Below are 15,610 nucleotides of genomic sequence, written 5' to 3' on the forward strand. Positions count from 1 at the left end.
GGAAGTCAGATCATGGTCAAAGTTTAGACAGAGCATCCCTGAGTGGACCTAGGAATGACTGAGAATCATCACAAACACCTTTGCTCTTCATTTGTTAAGCCTCTCTCCTAATTATGTTAGTAGCATGAGAGCCGCCAGTACACACCCAGCCTCCAGATAAGCTCTTTGGCCAGAGTTTGAGTCTGATAGCTCCATAAGCTTTGCCCCTAGACTCACGTTCAGATGGGCTTCTTGAGTGCAACTCTCAGGCTATAAATAACTCATATATCCTCCTTTAGCCTGTGACATTGTGTTTGCCTAATCTCTGTGAGGTTTGGTTCCCACCTTTATAAGATAAGTAAAACTTCGTAAAGTAGCTGCCTCACTTGGTTGTTGAAGGAATATGGTTACACCTGTCAAAAATATGCAAATACCACATGTTAATGAGCAGTTATGATTTTGCTAATGTTTTCCCTGGGGAGCTGTGATCAGCATCAAAATCTTAAAATAGCTTGAAATTTCCTTCTGATTTCTTTATCCATTCAAGAATATCATGCTTACCACCTGCCATCCAAGCGCAATACTTTGTGATAAAAAGTTTTGTGCTTTTCCAGAGGCCCAAGTATTTGTCCCACTCTGCCATGTTGTCTAATTATCTTTCACCTCATGTCTTGTGTCACATCCTATGTCTCAGAAAGTGTTGGTTTCTCAGTCATAAGCACAGAGGAAAGGAAGTGACGGTTGTTCAAATATCTTAACAGTTGAAGTGGGACAAGATTTAACAAATTGGGTTTTGTTGTTGTGTTTATTTCTTTGTTTTTGCTGTTTCTCTACTCAATGGCTTCTGTCTCACAAGCAATGCCTCTTGAACTTTACAGTCTCCCCTTGGTTTCTCACAGGCCCTGCTCATGGTGCTAGTTCTTGGGTGGGTGTTTGTCCCCATCTACATCAAGGCAGGGGTGAGTATTCACACACCTACAAATGAACCTTCCAGAAGGAATCTCTACATGCTTTTGTTCACTTACATCTTTGTATTGAAACTTGATACTCAACCTTCTCATGGTCTGCTGCTACAAAATAAACAGGTAACAACATTGCCATTCTTTCCCTGGAAGGGCTCTGTGCAAAACGTGGCCACAGATGGGTGAGAAATATCTCCATGGCCTTATGTAATGGCCACTGTGGTTCCTTTACCTGGTGCAGGAACCTGAATCTAGGACCACCCAAGTGCTTTAAGAGAAGCTCATCAGAAGGAATTGGAAATGAGCTGGATTATTCTGAGGAGCATCACCTTTGTAGGCAAAATAAAGTCAGACCCGAGAGTGCTAAGAAAACATAGAAGTTAAACATCATGAGAGATCTTGCATTAGTTGAAGGTCAGTTAAAAAATAGAGAGTATATGCAGGAAGTGTGTAGGACATATAAGTGGGTTTGCATGTATGTGTGGGAGAGGAAGGGTTTAATTGAGGTAGACAGGTGTCCTCCTCACCTCCTGAGAAATGAGCAGCAGCACAGGCTTCCAGAAACTCAAGGCTCATGACCATACTTAATGTTTTAGGAAGCTCTACTCTATCAGTTGAGAGGAGAATGAACCTGGGCAATGGGCCTATGGTAGACATTTTTAAGAAGATATTATAAATCATGGTTTTATAGGAAGAAGAAAAAATGGCAGATTTTTCCTGGCAAAAACACAACAAGCTTAATGCCAGATAAAAACTAAAGGAATAAAGAGAGAAGTGTTATGACAAGTTGAAGACTCGAAGCTTCATGTTCTAGAGGTGTGAGGTCTCCGTTAGTGGAGCTGGATGTTACAGAGAGGAGCCAGGTGATGGATTAACAGAAAAAAAATGATCCACTTTGGAAATGTGTACTTGGTGCCTTTTGGAGTATGTTTGAATTAATTTTGTACATCTATCAGAAGGCCAGAAGCAAAGTACTACTTTATAAAGAAAATAAGTTTATTTATGTTATGGAGGTTAAGTCACATGGTTTCCAGAACACGTTAGCCATTGCTGCATCAAAATATGGTGAACATGTGAAAAATACAGACTCAAACATATACTCTGTAGTGTCTTTATAGCCACCAATCTTACGCTGTGAGAATAATGCAATTCATCTGTGGTGGCGGATACCTAAGAGAAAGACCCGTTACCTAACTGTCTTCCCACTAAGCCCTACCTTGTACAGATTGCCCAATCCCAACACCATTACATCGGACACCTAATTTGAACCTCATGAAACCTTTGGAAGACAAATCATCCAAGTCACAGAATTCTGTCCCTGGTCTCCAAAGAGCATTTCTTTCTCGTAATATAAAACACACTCAATCTATGACAATGGTTCCAAAGTCTGAGGTCAGTTTAGAAGCAGCTCATCAGTCCAAATCCAAAGTCTTATTGGAGACTCTTGAAAAACTCTTCACTGTGTGGATTAGTTAGAATTTCTCTTGCTGTGATAAAACACCATGACCATAAACAACATGGAGAGAAAGAGGTTTATTTCACTTCCACTTCCGTTTCCACATCACTGTCCATCATTGAAGGAAGGCAGGGCAGGAACCCGAAGGCAGAAACTGAGGCAAAGGCCATGGAGGAATGCTCTGTACTTGCTTGCTCACCATGGTTTTTCTTATATGATACAGGAGCATGATTCCAGAAATGGCACCGCCCTTGGTGGGGTGGGCTCACACATCAATAATTAATTAAAAAACAGTACCCAGGCTTGTCTACAGGCCAACCTGGTGGGATGATTTTCTTGGTTGAGGCTATCCCTTTTCCCAAATTACTCTAATTGTGTCCAGTTAACATAGGACTAGCCAGCACAACACATGATTGTGGTCCCTTACTCACAAGTGATGTTGCTCTTTAAATTTCTAACACTATTAGTGAGAATAATATAAATTTATGTCTACCAGTCAATTGTGGTTGTAGGTACTTAATATCTACACTGACAATAAACCCAGCCTAAAGATGAGCACGGTAACATATACTTATATCCCCAGGATTCAAGAATTAAAAGCCAGAAGATCGTGAGTTCAAGATCATCCTAGACTACATTGTTAGAGTGTCTTAAGGTAGGAAAGGAGGGAGGGAAGAAAGAAAACTGGATCACTTGTCAGACAATAAAAAGAGATTCAAAACTATTTGTCAAAGGTCATAGCATCTAGTAACTGTTAGGAAGAAATCCTAAAATGGTCTGCCTCAAGTGTCCATGATCATTCCAGTCTGTAGCCCTACCGTGGGAAGCATACCTTTCTCACCTGGTTATCCCCAGGATGTGATGCATAAAACTTACCTATCCATGGGTGTTTAGCAGATGTCGGCGCAGAGGTGAATCCCTGTTGCTGTCTCTCTCTGCAGGTGATGACCATGCCAGAGTATCTCAGGAAGCGATTTGGTGGGAAGAGACTCCAGATTTACCTCTCAGTCCTCTCCCTCTTCATCATGATGGCCATCAAAACCTCTGTGAGTTCAGAACCTCCTGGCATATTAACTGTAAGATGTTACTTGATAGAGAGACAATATTAAAAAAAATGTGGTGTACAAAATATCTGGGCACAGGGGTCTTTTCTGAGACTGATACTCCAACCAAGGACCATTCATGGATATAACCTAGAACCCCTGCTCAGATGTAGCTCATGGCAGCTCTGTATCCAAGTGGGTTCCCTAGTAAGGGGAACAGGGACTGTCTCTGACATGAACTCAGCAGCTGGCTCTTTGATCACCTCCCCCTGATGGGGGAGCAGCCTTGCCAGGCCACAGAGGAAGACAATGCAGACAGTTCTGATGAGACCTGATAAGATGGAAGGGGAGAAGGACCTCCCCATCAGTGGACTTGGAGAGGGGCATAGGAGGAGATGAGGGATGGAGGCTGGGATTGAGAGGGGTTAGGGAGGGGGATACATCTGGGCTACAGAGTGAATAAACTGTAATTAATATAAAAAATAAAAATTTAATTTAAAAGAGAAGGAAAACGGGGTGTAATGTGTCAGCAGCTTAGATCTATGTAGATGCCTTTACCTCCTGCAGCTCTTTCTACAAAACATTTACAAGAGGAATTTGTAAATTTCTTTCTAAAAAAAATTTACAAGATAAGAGACTATTAATAGCAGTATAGAACATCTACTAGCCTTCAGATAAAAAGATTGGATATATTCAAAGCAAAATTGTCTCTTTAAGTGATAGCTATGCAGCGATTTAAAGGGTATCTCTTACATTCTGCTTTTTTCCCACTATACAATGTGAATTAGAAAATTTTTAAATGGGTGAAAAACAAATCAATAAAAATGGCTTTAGTTTAGAAGTGAAGAAATGGTCCATGGAGGGGAGCATGGCTGACTAACAAGGAGAGTAAGAGGCCACGTGTGGTTCATCATTCTTTGGAGAAAAGCGAGGGCTGAGTGGGAGTTGTAGAAAACTGACAGGAATCAGAACAGTCAAAAAGTTTGCAGATCCATTGAAACATCTGTGCCAGGGGAGGATTGCACTCTCTGGAATCTTTCTGGTCCAATTGAATATTTATAAAGTATTGAAAGTTTTGCTCATGTCCCCATACGTGAGAACTTTTGCATGCCCCTTTGCCATTCTGCAATCATTTTCTTTGTTTTCGCCACAGTCACCCTTTCATTTTTTCTCATAGTCAGTCCAGGTTAATATTTTCATTTTCATATGAACCAGAAGTGAATTACTTTGATCTATTTATACTTACTTTTTTAAAATTTACCTTCTCTTTTTCTAAAACTACGTTTTAAAAGTAGATACCACGATTAAATGTTTAAATAATCTTAAAGATTTTTTTTAAAGTTGTGTCTTTGAAGATAATTGGAAAGAAGGAAGGAAAAAAATGTAAAGATCCCAGCGTCCTGGAAAGGCTATATGGAAAAATGCAGTGTGTTCCACGTTGTTTGGTCTAAAGATACATTATCAGTTTTATAGCCCTTTGGGTGTCATGGTTTTTATGAGAGAATGGCTGGCCTTAACCTTTGCCTTTCCGCTGAGCTTAGTCATCGTTACAAGCAAAGTAGATGCAGGTGACATGAGCATTTACTTACTGATGAATGAACTTGTCAGTTATCCTTATAACTGACTGGCAGCACTGAAATAGCTGGTAGAGAAAGAAAATTTGAAGAGAAAGAGGGAAGCAGATGAAACCGGGGGTGCCGGGACCCGAGTGTTTCCATGTTGCAAATAAAAGTACCCAGTTCCCCTCAAGTCTGACAGCCTGAGCTTTGGCTCCAAAGAGCATGGACTCAAAAGGAATGTCAACTTGAGAGGTTGTCCTCCAGAGTGGAGGGCTTCTGGTGATGGAAGGGGATAGGGTGTTGGTGAGCTAATTGGAGATACAAAGAAACCAAGAACCTGGGAGAAGTTGGAGGGGGGAAGGGCTGTGAAAGATATGTGATTAGCCACAAAGGCACAACGCCAGGAAAGTGTTTTAAGGGGTATCAGTGATGATCATTTAGACATGGGCACCTGTGTACTTTTCCCTTTCATTTTCTGTTTCTGTAATTAAGGCCATGACCAAAAGCAACTTGGAGAGAAAATTGTTTATTTCGTCTTATAACTTACAGTTGATCATGAAAAGAAGTCTGGGTAGGAACGCAAGGCAGGGCCTCCAATAGCAGGAATTGAGGCAGACATTGTGGAAGAATGCTGCTTATCGGCTTGCTCCCTATTGCTTGCTCAGTTTATTTTATTTTTTTTCCAAGACAGAGTTTATCATGTAGCCCTGGCTGTCCTAGAACTCACTCTGTAGACCAGGCTGGCCTGAAACTCAGAGATCCACCTGCCTCTGCCTCCCGAGTGCTGGGATTAAAGGTGAGCGCCACCACTGCCTGGCTTCAGGTAAATTGCTTATACCACTCAGGACCACCTGCCCAGTAGTGGTACTGTCCACACTGGGCTGGACCCACCCACATTAATATTAACCATTAATCAAAAAAATTCTCTCCACAGACTTGCCTGTAGACACTCTCATGGAGACAATCACCCGGTTATGGCTGCCTTCTCCCCAGATGACAACTCTAGTTATGTTGATTTGACAAACAACACCAGAACCTAAGCAGCACGGTGCTTTTACACTGTGATAACAGATTCTGAGCTGGGTGGTTGTTACTCTATCCTGAAGGGACGACATTATTTTCAGATATATTCATTTCTTAGGTTGTGAAAAAAGAAGTCACTTGTTTTCAACCTCCAATAACATACATATAGTTAGTTAGAGGTGCTCCTTAATTTCTTAATGTTTTGGTTTGTACCTCAAATTGTTCAAATATGAAGTTTTATGTTGGGTATATTTAAAAATAGTAAAATAGTCATTGATAAATAAGCCAATTATATCTGGCTTCTGTATAATAAACTCAATGAGTTAGTAGTACTACACAATAGAAAAAGTAATGAGTGTGATTTTTTTAAACATTTTAATTGATAAATAAAAATACACTGTGTGATGGTTTGATACCATATAAAAGTACAATGATAAAATCAGGGTGATTAGTATATTCAGGATATAAAGACATATCATTTCTGCATATTGAGAAGTTTTAAATCTTCTTTTCTAACAGTTTTAAAATACATAATGAAGAATAAATAGTTCAGTACTTAATATTGCTATGATGTAGGACACTAGAATGTAGTGTTTTGTGCCCAATCACTGTCTGTTTATTGCCTTTACCTATCTACCCTTTCTAGCCTTTGGTAACCAGTACTCTACCCTCTTCTCCTATGAAATCAACTAATTTAGCATCCTCATGTGGGTAAGAATATTTTCTTTTTCTAAAGATTTATTTCTTTTTATGTGCATTGGTATTCTCTCTGTATGTCTATACGAGGGTGGCATATCCCTGGGAACTGGAGTTTCAGATAGTGGTGAGTCGCCATGTGGGTGCTGGGAATTGAACTCAGGTCCTCTGGAAGAGCAGTCAGTGCTCTTAACCAATGAGCCATCTCTCCAGCCTCAAGAACATTTTCTACTTGTTCTCTGTGCCTGACACAATACACTATTGTTTCATTAATGTTCATTCAAATGATTACATTGTGTACCTCAAGACTTTTTTGTGGCTGGGTAATAATACATTATTTATATGGATCAACAACATATATATATATATTGTTCTCTTTACCTATTGCCCTACACGAGGGAACCCAGGTTTGTTCTATGTATTTACTATTGTGCTTATGGCAACAAAAACCAGAATGTGCCTGCATTCTGTTCAAGTCACTGATTTATGTTCACTGGTACATAAAATTATAGGATTGCTATGTTGCAATGAAGTTCTAGCTTCAACATTTTAGTTATTTTTCACAATTTCATTGTTTTTCAATATCTCTTACAAAGAGGTTTCTGCACAGTTTTCATAGACACAGAGAGGTTGGTTCTCTCCTGCTAAGTTCTCCACTAATCTTCCTGACTCTCTTCTCCCACTGTAACTTTCTACCTTTAGAAATTATAATATTTTCTTGCCCACATGTCCCTCTTCAAAATTCTCTTCATTCACAGTCATACAGCCACTATCTAGTACCCTGGCCTTTACCCAGATATGCATATTAACAGCCAGAGAGTAGAATCTGTGCATGAGATAGAACATGAGGTATTTTTCTTTCTTGGGAGGGATTAACCCACCTGACATAATGTTTGCTAGTTGCAGCCATGCTCCAGGAAATTCCATACTTTTATTTTCTTTCGTTTCGTCATCTGTTCATCTGTAATTGCGCATGTAGGCCGGCTCCATTTCCTATTGTCATGAACTGAGCTTTAATATCTGTGGGTGCGCACATGCAGTGTCTAGATAGGATGTGGAGTCCTTAAAAGATATCCCCAGCTGCAGTGTAGCAGGGTCACGTGGTAGCTGCGTTTCCAGTTCTTTGAGAATCCTCCACGTTGATTTCCATGATGACTGTACTGGATTACACTCCTAGAAACAGGGAAATGAGGTTCGACTCTCCATGGTCTATCTGCATTTGTTGTCTTCTGTCTCTTGCTGATGATAACCATTCTGGGTGGAATTTCCCATTAGCTCTAACTTGCATTTCTCTATTGGATAGATACTGGACACCTTTAAATACCAGCCATTTGTATGTCTTTTTTTGAGATCTTTCTGTTTGTATTATTGGTTCAGTTATTGATAGGTAATTTTGCATTTTTCCTGATATTTAATTTTTTTTCAAGTTTTTATGAGATGTTAAGCCACCTATACCTGGCAAAGGCTTCTCCTCATTCTGGGAGCTGTCTCTCCTGTTGATAGTTTCTTGAGGTGTGAAAGCTCTTTAATTTTATGTAACCTCATTAGTCAACTCTTGTACTGTTTCCTTTGCTACTGGCATTCAAATGTGTTGCACATATGTATGCCCTGAAACATTTCCCCTTATAATTTCAGTGTTTTCAGGTTTCTTTCTTTCCTTTTAAAAATGACTTCATTAATTCTTTGAAAAAAAAATCCAGGTGTACAGTGCCCTTCAAACTCCCCCCAGATGGACTTCCAGTTTGAAATTAAGGTCTCCAATCCAATTGGAGTTGACTTGTATGCAGTGTGAGAGATATGGATCTATTTTTACTCTTCTGAAGGTGTATATTCAATTTTGCCAGTACCCTTTGCTGAAGACTATTTTTGTGTGTGTGTGTGTTGTTTTTAGAGTATTTTTTTCCTCCTTGTTAAAATTAGGTATGCATAGCTTTGTGGGTTTATCTCTGGGCTAATGTTAGATTTGCCTGGCGTATGCTGTCTTTATCACTGTGGCTCTGTAATATAGTTGCAGGTCAGGTACTGTGATATCTCTCTCTAGCTATGTTCTTTGTGTTTAAAATTGTTTTGGTTGCTCATAGATTTTGTGTGTGTGCTTCTATACAAACATTAGTACTGTTTTTTAGTTCTGTGAGAGATGACATTGGTATTTTCATCAGTATCACACGAACCTGTAGATTGTGCTTGATGGTATACCATTTTTACATTAATTTTCTCAATGAAGGAACACAGAAGGTGTTTGTATTATCAATGTCTTCCTCAACTTATTTCATTCAGGTCTTAAAGTTCCCCTTATTGGAGTCTTTCATCTTCTTGATAAGATTTGGTCCTAGATATTTTTGAGACCATTGTAAATGGGATTTGTTTGTTTGTTTGCAGTTTCTTTTCACTGTTGGTGAATATGAAGTTACTGAGTTTTATAGGTTGGCCTTGTATCCTGATATTTACTGAAAGTATTTGTTATACCCAGTAACTTTTTTTTAAAGGTGAATGCCATGGAGTCTTTTAACTATGAGAACACATCATAGGCAGATAAAAATAGACAGCGTTTTTCTGTCTAATCTTCATCCCTTTCAGCTGTTCAAGCCAATTGATCTAGAGCATAATCTAGCTCTGAGGTTCCTTTCCGATTTTGATGTAAAGGACCTATAGATATATAGACTATTGAAATCCCCCATTATTATTGAGTCTAGGCATATGTGGTCTTTTATGCCTTAAAGGCTCTTCTATGAAACTGAGAGCAAGAGTTGGTAGATAAATATTTACAATAGCTAGTATTTTAATGAATTGTTCCTTAATACTTAGCTGCCTTCTTTATCACTTCTGATTAGAAATGATTTAAAATCTACATTATCAGAAATGACCATTGCTATGCCAGCTTTTTTATGGCTTCATGTTTCTTGGTTAATTGCTGACCTTTGACTCTCAGTCTATTGATGTATTTCCTAGATATGTATATTTCTTGAAGTCAGCACATAACTGGGTCAACGTTTTTAAAAATCCAGTCCATTAGTGCATGTCTTTAAATTGGTGAGGTAAAGCCACTTCCTTTCACTATTATGAATGCGGAGGGTTTGCTATTGTCTGTGATTTTATTTTGGTTGTTCTGGTTGGAGGTTAATTGTTAGTTATAGCCTTTTTCTCCTGGTAGTGCTGGGTATTTGCTGGTTTGCTATGTCGAATATGACTAGCTCCTTCTCCATTATCCTCCACTGATCTATTGCTTTCAGAGAGTCTTCCAAATTCTTGTGTATAAGACTATCTTTCTTCTTCCTCCGTCTATAGCATTTTTTTCCCAATAATTTTCTATACTGCTGATTTGTCATGAGTTGCCTTAACTTGTCTTGAACTTTTTTGTTCTCTTCATCTACTTTTTTTATTTCCATTTTATTCTATCTGGAAGCCAGCAAGCCTCATCAATTTTTCTGCCTCTGTCCTTGAAGCTAGAGTCATATTGTTAAAACTCAAGAGACTTTTAATACATTCACAGGACATCTTTGGAAGTTGTATTCAGACAAGTGTCACAGTATAAAGATCAAAGAAAGTTCTGGAAGTTGGTAGTTAGGCTCTGTTTTTTGTGACTCTGATTGTGAGACCTCATCCACGTTATCTGAGATTTTCCTGCATGATACGTGAAGAGAAGCCAGAATTTTTTTTTTTTTCCTAAGGAAGGTGGCCTCCACCATGATAGGGCCTAGGGTGAGGTACTGACTTGACAGGTTTGTGAAGTATCTGCCTTCCTGGTGACAGTGGTATCAAGATTTTCAGCCAGAAGCACCCAAAACAAATCCTGCCTCCCCACTGGTCAGCTGGGATACAGGAGCTGGAGTTGCAGGTGTGGCTGAGGTCCCTGGCTTGTTACTGGGATCCAAACTCTGGGCCTCAAGATTGAGCAGCAGACATTCTTAACCATTTCTCCAGTGCCTGACACTCCTTGAACTGATCCTCTTGTCAACTTTGGTTTTTTTCTTATATGTCTTAAACTGATTTCACATGTTTCTTTTTTTTAATGTCTTTAATCCTTTGTGATCTGTAACATACATCTATCAAGTGTGTAGACAAATTAGCTGTGTAACATGAAATATAGTATGTATGATTTAAATGTGGTCATATATTGTAAAAGATAATTTTGCAGGTTGTAACCATCTTGGTTCATATTCATTTACTTTCAAGGCTTGGGCTGTATCTTCCCATGCTTTCTTGACTTTTAGTGTTGCTGAAAACAGATTTGATGTTATTCTGATGATTCTGATTTTAGTGTTGCTTGTTTTCTTTTAACTTTTTTCTTTTTGAACATTTTGATGTATTGTGGTGAGGTTCACTCTGATTGTGTCTATTTGGAGTTCTAAATACATTCTATGTTGGAATGTTGTTTTTCTCTCTGATAAGAAATTCTCGCCTATATCAGTGACAAGCTTTCTAAGTCACTAGTGTGTTTCTCAACTCTTCTTCTATACCTTAAATTTTTTGATTTTGGTTGATTCTTAGATTTTGCTTTCAATATACCTCAGGCTTCTTGAAGGATTTGATTGTATTTGTTTTTCCCCTTGATCTGTGTCTGTACATGTTATTGTCTAGGCCTTGACCTTCATCCTTAATATTCATTCTTTTGCTAGGTTTTATCTGTTGATGGTGCGTTCTCTTGAGTTATTTGTTTGATTAACTGATTCTTTCATTTCCAGAATTTATATTTGTTGTTGTTGTTTTCAGTGTTTCTGATTCACTGTTAAATTTTTTCCTCCATATTTTTTGTTTTCCTCCAGCTAACTGATCCTCTTGTCAACTTTGGTCATTTTCTTATATGTCTTAAACTGATTTTACATGTTTCTTTTTTTAATATCTTGAATTAAATTTATTGTCTATTTGTTTATTGGAGTCCTCTACTTGGCCTTTAACCCTTTTGAAAAATAATACTCTAAACTATTTGGTATCTTCCATTATATTTTTGTCTTTGTCTTACAGTGTGGGGAGAACCCCAGACTCTAGCCTCTCAGCATTTGTGGTGCTGTCTGTTGTGTTAGCTGTGTTTCTTTTGTTGTTTCTTGTGGCATTTGTCCCTGTTTGAGTATATGCATCTTCTATTTTGTAGCTTTTGTCCCTTTTCTATTTCTGTCTGTGTTGTTTTGTATGAGTCTTCCTGGTAAGTTGTATGAATTTGGATTTATGCTACAGGGGAAATTTTACTTCAGTGAGAACTGTGACAGTTTAACAAAAGTCTGTGTTAGCTACAGGGAAAAATACTGTAGCTCTTGACTTAAGTCCCCTGTGTGTCCTCGGGCCCTGTTTGTCAATATGTTGGCTTCTGTCTCGATTGGCATAGTTAGGCTATTCCCTGACACTTGCTCTGAGGTTTTTAAAAATGTAGTCAGCAGAGGGCCCCAATCAGTAGGTGTCCTTTTGAAATGACACCCAGTTTCTTTCACTTCACTGGTGGCTCTTACAATCTACTTCAGTTTTGTTTTTTTTTAATCTCTTGCTGTTCTGGGAGTAACTGCCCATCTGCCTCAGGCAAATCTGCACTGTCATCATGATGTGTTTCATTATGCTGGGTTTCCCTTCCCTGTTGGCCCCCCCTAGGGTTGGTCCACACACCTCTGTCCAGAGCTTCACCTTTGGAGGGCTGGGCCCAGGCTGTCTTGGCACCGACACTGCATGTTCCAAGGCCTTGTGCCTGGGTGTCCGCAATCTCGTCTAACTTTAGTGTTCTCAGAAATCTACAAACTGCCTTCTGAAATGGTTGCATAAATTACATTGAAACTGCGTGCAAACCTTCCACTTTCTCTGCATCTTCAACTGCATTTGTTAATTTTTGTTTCTTTAATACTAGCTATTCAAACCTGAGCAATATAGCATCTGAGCGTGGTTTGCATTTGCATTTCCACAGTAATTATCAATGCTTTACTTTTCCTTGTTTTGTTTAGTTTTGTTTTTGAGACAGTTTCACTGATCTGGCTATCTAGAGAACTCACTTTGTAGACCAGGCTGGCAGAGATTCTCTTGCCTCTATCTCCCGAGTACTCAGATTAAAGGCATGCATCACGATGCCAGGCAGCTTTTTTCTTGTAAGGATGAAGAGATGGCTCAGTGGTAAAGATCACTTAATGTTCAGGAGACCTGGGTTCAGTTCGCTCCCGGGGAGGATATGTAACTCCAGTTGCAGGGGCCCTGGAATCCTCCTCTGGCCTCCACTAGTCCCAGGCAGGCAGAAGTACACCTACATTCAGGCAAAGCATGCACACAGGTAACAACAACAAATAAGTAAATTTTAAAGATTTTAGTGCATTATTTATATTTCTCCTTGTAAGAATGATTTGCTTATATCATCTCCTTATTTTTAATCAGTTTGCCTGTGCTTTCTGCTGCTGAATCGTTTTAGTGTCTAGTTTGTAACTTTCTTCCCCATCTGTGCAAAGGCTTTGATGAGAATTATTGTCAGCCGGCATACAGCGTAACAGGGTTCCCAGGGCATTTCCACATGCTTTGTTTGGGTTTGATTCACACACCCCTGTATCTCTGGCTACCCGCTCTACAGGACCACTCTAAGGCCATTTTCCATGCTTACAGGCCCCTCTCTACTTTGATAACCTCTATTCACACTCATATATCAGTGATGGATCTGTGTGTGTGTGTGTGTGTGCGCATGCATAATTTTTATTTTATCTATATTTATTTTATTATATATAATATCATATTAGATAATTTATACATTTACTTTATTTAGATGGACATATAAATTAGAGGCTAAGATCCTCATATGAGAGATAATGTGAGTTTATCTTCCTGCACCTGGGTTACCTCATTCAGTGTATTTTCCGCTTGCAGCCATTTCTTGCAAACTTCTTGATTTCATTTTCATCATGGCCAAATAAAATTTCGTTGTGTGTATGTACCACATTTTTATTATCCATTCATCAGTTTAGGGCATTTAGGTTGTTTTCAGTTCCCAAACTATTGCGAACTGAACACAGCTATTGTGTCAATGAACATAGTTACCTGATCAAGTACCTTTGGAGTAGTATGGCCGAGGCACATAGATTTATTTGTAGCTTTTTTCTTTGATTTTTTATTTTATTTTTATTAATTACACTTTATTCACTTTGTATTCCCCCATAAGCCCCTCCCTCCTCCGCTCCTGATCCCATCCTACCTCAGGCCAATCAGATTATGTCAGAAGCGGTCCCTCTTCCCATTACTATGGAACCCACTTGGACACTGAACTGCCATGGGCTACATCTGTGCAGGGGTTCTAGGTTATCTCCATGCATGGTACTTGGTTGGAGTATGAGTCTCTGGGAAGACCCCTGTGTTAAAATCTCTGGTTCTGTTGCTCTCCTTGTGGAGTTTCTGTCCTCTCCAGATCTTACTATTTTCCACTTCTTACATAAGATTCCATGCACATTGCCCAGCAGTTGGCCATTAGTCTCAGTATCTGCTTTGATAGTCTGCAGGGAAGAGCCTTTCAGAGGCCCTCTGTGGTGAGTTTCTAGCTTGTTTCCTGTTTTCTTCTTCTTTTGATGTCCATCCTCTTTGCCTTTCAGGATGGGGATTGAGCATTTTAGTCAGGGTCCTCTCTCTTGATTAGTTTCTTTAGATGTACAGATATTAGTAGGTTTATCCTATATTACATGTCTATATGAGTGAGTATATACCGTGTGTGTCTTTCTGCTTCTGGGACAGCTCACTCAGGATGATCCTTTCCAGGTCCCATTTGTAGCTTTTTGAGAATTCCCCGCACTTATTTTCACAGTGGCTGGCTCAGTTTGCAATCACACTAAGGGTGAATGAGGGTCCCTTTTCCCCCATTTACTGTCCAGCATTTGATGTCAGTCATCTTCCTGATCTTAGTCAGTCATTCTGACTGGAATAAGATGAAATATCAAGGTTGTTTTCATTTGCATTTCCCTAGTTGCCAAGGCTGTTGAGATACTTTTTTTTAAATCTAAAATAAGTATTTTTTTTAACTTATATTAATTACACTTTATTCATTTTGTATCCCCCCCATAAGCCCCTCCCTCCTCCCCTCCCGGTCCCACCCTCCTTCCCTTTCTGCATGCATGCCTCTCCCCGAGTCCACTGATAGGGGAGGTCCTCCTCTCCTTCTTTCTGATCTTAGTCTATCAGTTCTCATCAGAAGTGGCTGCATTGTCAGGGTTTTGAGATACTTCTTGGTCATTTTCATTTCTTTTTTTCAGAGCTCTCTGTTCAGATCCATGGTCTATTTTTTAACTGAATCATTTGTTTTCTTGACTCTTTGTTTTTTAAGTTCTTCATCTGCTATGGATATAAATCCTATATCAGATAAAGCTGTAAAAGAATGTCTCCAAGCCTGTGGGCTCCTTTTTCACTTGGTTGATTGTTTCTTTTGTGGTAAAGAAGTGTTTTCTTTTTATGAGGTACCGTTTGTCTATGGTTGACCTTAAATCCTGAACAAATGACATCCTATTCAAAAAGTCCTTTCCTGGGCCTGTATTTTATATTGTAGAGCTTATGCTTTCTCTAGCAGGTTCAGTATTTCAGGCTTCACATGGAAGTTTTTGTCCATTTGAAAATGATTTTTGTGCTGAAGACTTAAATTACACTCATATATTGTAACCATGTACAAACATGCTGTCCCCACAGCATTTCTTGAAGATGATGTATTTTCTCTAGTGTATGTGTTTGTCAACTTTGTCAAGTATCACATGGCTGAAGTTATATGCGGTCATGTCTGGATTGTCTATGTTGTTCTATTGGTCAACATAACTTCTTTTATGTATATATATGTACAGCTATTACAATCCTAAAAATTTCATTGATAGATGCTAATGCCAATAATATATTCTTTGAAATACCCTCCTCAAGAGAGTTCCCACAAGCAATTGCTGAGGCTCTATAAGCCTTATCGTACAAAAA

At 39.0% G+C, this 15,610-nt stretch overlaps 1 protein-coding gene across 1 annotated transcript in view; it reads left to right on the forward strand.

Moving 5' to 3' along the window:
* LOC129676586 (solute carrier family 5 member 4A-like) overlaps nt 1–15,610 on the forward strand; it is a 139,042-nt gene that overhangs the window by 13,567 nt on the left and 109,865 nt on the right. Inside the window, 2 exon segments of the mRNA XM_055606996.1 lie at nt 879–938; nt 3,339–3,443. Coding sequence (XP_055462971.1) covers nt 879–938; nt 3,339–3,443 — 165 coding nt within the window.

The sequence above is a fragment of the Psammomys obesus genome, unplaced genomic scaffold, assembly GCF_907164565.1.
Source record: "Psammomys obesus unplaced genomic scaffold, mPsaObe1.curated_primary_1811, whole genome shotgun sequence".
In the NCBI taxonomy this organism is placed as follows: Eukaryota; Metazoa; Chordata; class Mammalia; order Rodentia; family Muridae; genus Psammomys; species Psammomys obesus.